This window comes from Tuber melanosporum (genome assembly GCF_000151645.1).
Source record: "Tuber melanosporum whole genome shotgun sequence assembly, scaffold_55, strain Mel28".
NCBI lineage: Eukaryota > Fungi > Ascomycota > Pezizomycetes > Pezizales > Tuberaceae > Tuber > Tuber melanosporum.
Window position 1 is genome coordinate 265,208 of NW_003299101.1, and position 2,903 is coordinate 268,110.

Here is a 2,903-nt window from a genome sequence, read left to right on the forward strand (position 1 = left end):
CCGTTGAGCAACATGGTCATTTGGACGAAACGAGTTAAAGATCAACGAACCTCTTTTTTTTTCTTTTTTTTTTCTTCTTTTTTCTTCTTCTTAAGGCGGAACTTTGGCTCACACCCTAAATGCAGTAACTGCTCGTACAATAGACCATTCATCCCGCCATGCAGTCGATCGAGGCGATTCTTCTGATAGGTTGTGCAAGTGGGGATGGCTGTACGGTACGGTGCCCATTCAACGAAAAATGTACTGTACTCGTACTGTATGGTACAGTACAGTACTCGAGTAGGTACGGACGTGAGTTAAAGGTACCAACTTCCGTAATTTGGAAAAAGGGAGGTGCAAAGTGCGAATGCAAGTAAGTATATTATGTGCAAAAAAGTGAATTGGTACAGTTGTTTATTTGTTGCACGAGGTTAGGCTACATAAGTCACCCCACACGACGGCATTATGGTTACGCCCGCCATTGCAGGTTTTACAAAAAAAAAAAAAAACATTATTTCCCTTGACCCGTAATCATGTCCGCTGACGATTTAAAAAATTGAAAAATTGAAAAATTGAAAAATGAAAAATGAGAATTAATGAAAGGAAGAAGAAGAAGAAACGCCAATCAAATTTTTTATGTTCAGGTTTGTTTGTTGTTTGTTACAATTCAGGTCCGGTACCAGTTATCCTTTGCGTCACCAAAGCATTCGCCAACAGTAACCCCTAAAAAATTGTCAGTCCGTATCCCATGGGCAGATTGCTCAACGGTGGGCGGGCCGCAATGGTGGGGGGAAAGGCATACCTCTATAGCCATTCTTCTTGATGGTCTCCAGCATAAACCTGGTCAAGCTCCGAGCGGTCTGCTCGTGGATATCGTGGGCGATGGCCAAAAATTTATTCTGAGCGGGACTCGTCCCATCGATCGCCCTGGCAAAGTTGTTCTTGGCGACCTGGATGGTTGCTGGGGTGTCGTTGTTGTAATCGTCGGTGTCAACATCAAAGTAGATGATGTGATAACCCAGGTCGTCCATCGTACGCGTGCAGCCGGAATCGGCGGTGCAGGAGGAGTACGGAGGGCGCATGTATGTTGGGTACTTTCCGATGATGTTCTTGATCGCCGCCTCATTCTTGAGCATCTCGTCCCTCCGCTCGGCTTCACTGATTTTCGAGAGGTCTTGGTGGGTCCAACTGTAGGATTGTTATTATCATTATTCTGCTAGATTGGTTCGAAGGGTGGTCGAAGGAGAAGAAGAAGAAGAAGAAGAAGAAGACTTACGTATGAGAGGCAATCTGGTGGCCTTCGCTCTCCATGCGCCGGATCACACCGGCCCATGGCTGGGATGCGCTGTCGATGGCACCTTTGCCAATGTTGTTTCCGCTTATATATTAATCAGTTTGTGAGCGGATATGATAGATCATGGAAACTCACGTAACGAAAAACGTAGCCTTGACATCGAACTCCTTGAGCAAATCCAACACCTCATTGGTATATATATACGGGCCATCATCATAGGTCACGGCAACTGTCCCGGGCACAGTGCAGCGGTAAATGTCCGCCCCATAAGGAATACTCCCCAGCTTGCTTCGTCCCTGCCTATTAAAGAGACCATATGGAGAAGCAATTGTCGCTGGGAGCAACGCCAGCAACGCCGACGCAACGGAAACCTTTTGGAAATGCATAGCGAGCGTGTATATTTCTTCTCTCTCCAACGAGGGGAAGCTTTAGAAAGATGGATAAACGGAGATTGAAAGACGCAAGAGTAGTGGACTCGATCTAACGAAAAGGCAGGAATGGGACTGGATACTCCACTCTGGATGAGGGGATCCCGCGGGCCTAAATACTTGCTCTCTGCTACCCTTGAAACCCATGTCCCACGAGGCCAGGAACGAGGGAACCAAGTCATCGAATCAGGTCTACGGTTACAAGAAAAAAACCTCAATCTGGACCATTAATCTCAACACGCATGAGCGGGATGGTCTAGGTTCCAAGTACTGTACGAGTACTCGTAGACAATACAATAACCCTTGTTTCGCAGATCCTATAAACCCCGCCGAATTGGAATAGCCCGCTTCAGCTACCACATAAAGAGCTATGATGCGTGTGTGGGTGGGGTACGATGTGGTGCACCGTACCGGTAGTAGCGGTTGGCGGGTCATTAAAATAGTAACGGAGTTAACAAAACTGGTTGACCAGCAGAAAGCACATGATACCGCTCTTGGCAATTGCAAGACAGGCAGAAACTAGACAACAGCCAAAAGTATCTGCAGAATTGGCCAAAAATGGAAGCATGGTGCTGAATTGAGTTAGCCTTGCTTAACTTTGATCCCGAAAAACTTGAAAAATATTGGCTAGCGCGGCTGAGTTAATGTTGGAAACTCTTGTATGGGAATTGCCACCCTAGGTGTCAAAACTTCAACTTGGTCGCGCGAGGACAGTGGCTAGGTAAATTAGACTTGCAAGCTAATTGCTATCATCCGGGGATACCGGTGCAGTAAGGAGTAGACTATGTTTCTACCACTTTTCTACTCGCACGGCCGAGTTGAAAGGACACTTTGTATCATATGAGAACTAGTACAGCACCAAATATTCCATCTGTACCAGCGCCTTTTGGTATCTCCCCAAGCCACCAAATTGCCCACCGTCTATTGAGAGGAAAAAAACTCCCAGCCAAAAAAACCTTTCCAGGATGGAAATGCAAGCCATTGTCCAACAACCCCATACCCAGCACCAAGATATGACGTACCCGCAAGGCAGTATACAGCACGGTAAAAGTACAGATTGGTAGATGGGGGACTCCTACGTGGCTGACAAGAAGGCCTGCAGATCCATTTCAGCCAGAATGGGGGCAAAAAAAGGGGGGTGGAAAGGACAAGCGGGAACAGAACAGAGCGGGACAGGACAGAACAGGGTAGCAAAATCCCCT

General features: G+C 46.9%; 1 protein-coding gene; it reads right to left on the reverse strand.

The window, feature by feature from the left end:
* Nucleotides 1-376: 376 nt before the first annotated feature.
* GSTUM_00009302001 (uncharacterized protein) lies at nt 377-1,769 on the reverse strand. XM_002840613.2 has 4 exons: nt 1,409-1,769; nt 1,256-1,357; nt 782-1,167; nt 377-702 (listed from the first exon to the last, which is right to left on the reverse strand). Exons 1-4 carry the CDS (start codon nt 1,657-1,659, stop codon nt 647-649), a joined length of 795 nt encoding a protein of 264 aa, XP_002840659.1. The 5' UTR covers nt 1,660-1,769; the 3' UTR covers nt 377-646.
* Nucleotides 1,770-2,903: the final 1,134 nt, after the last annotated feature.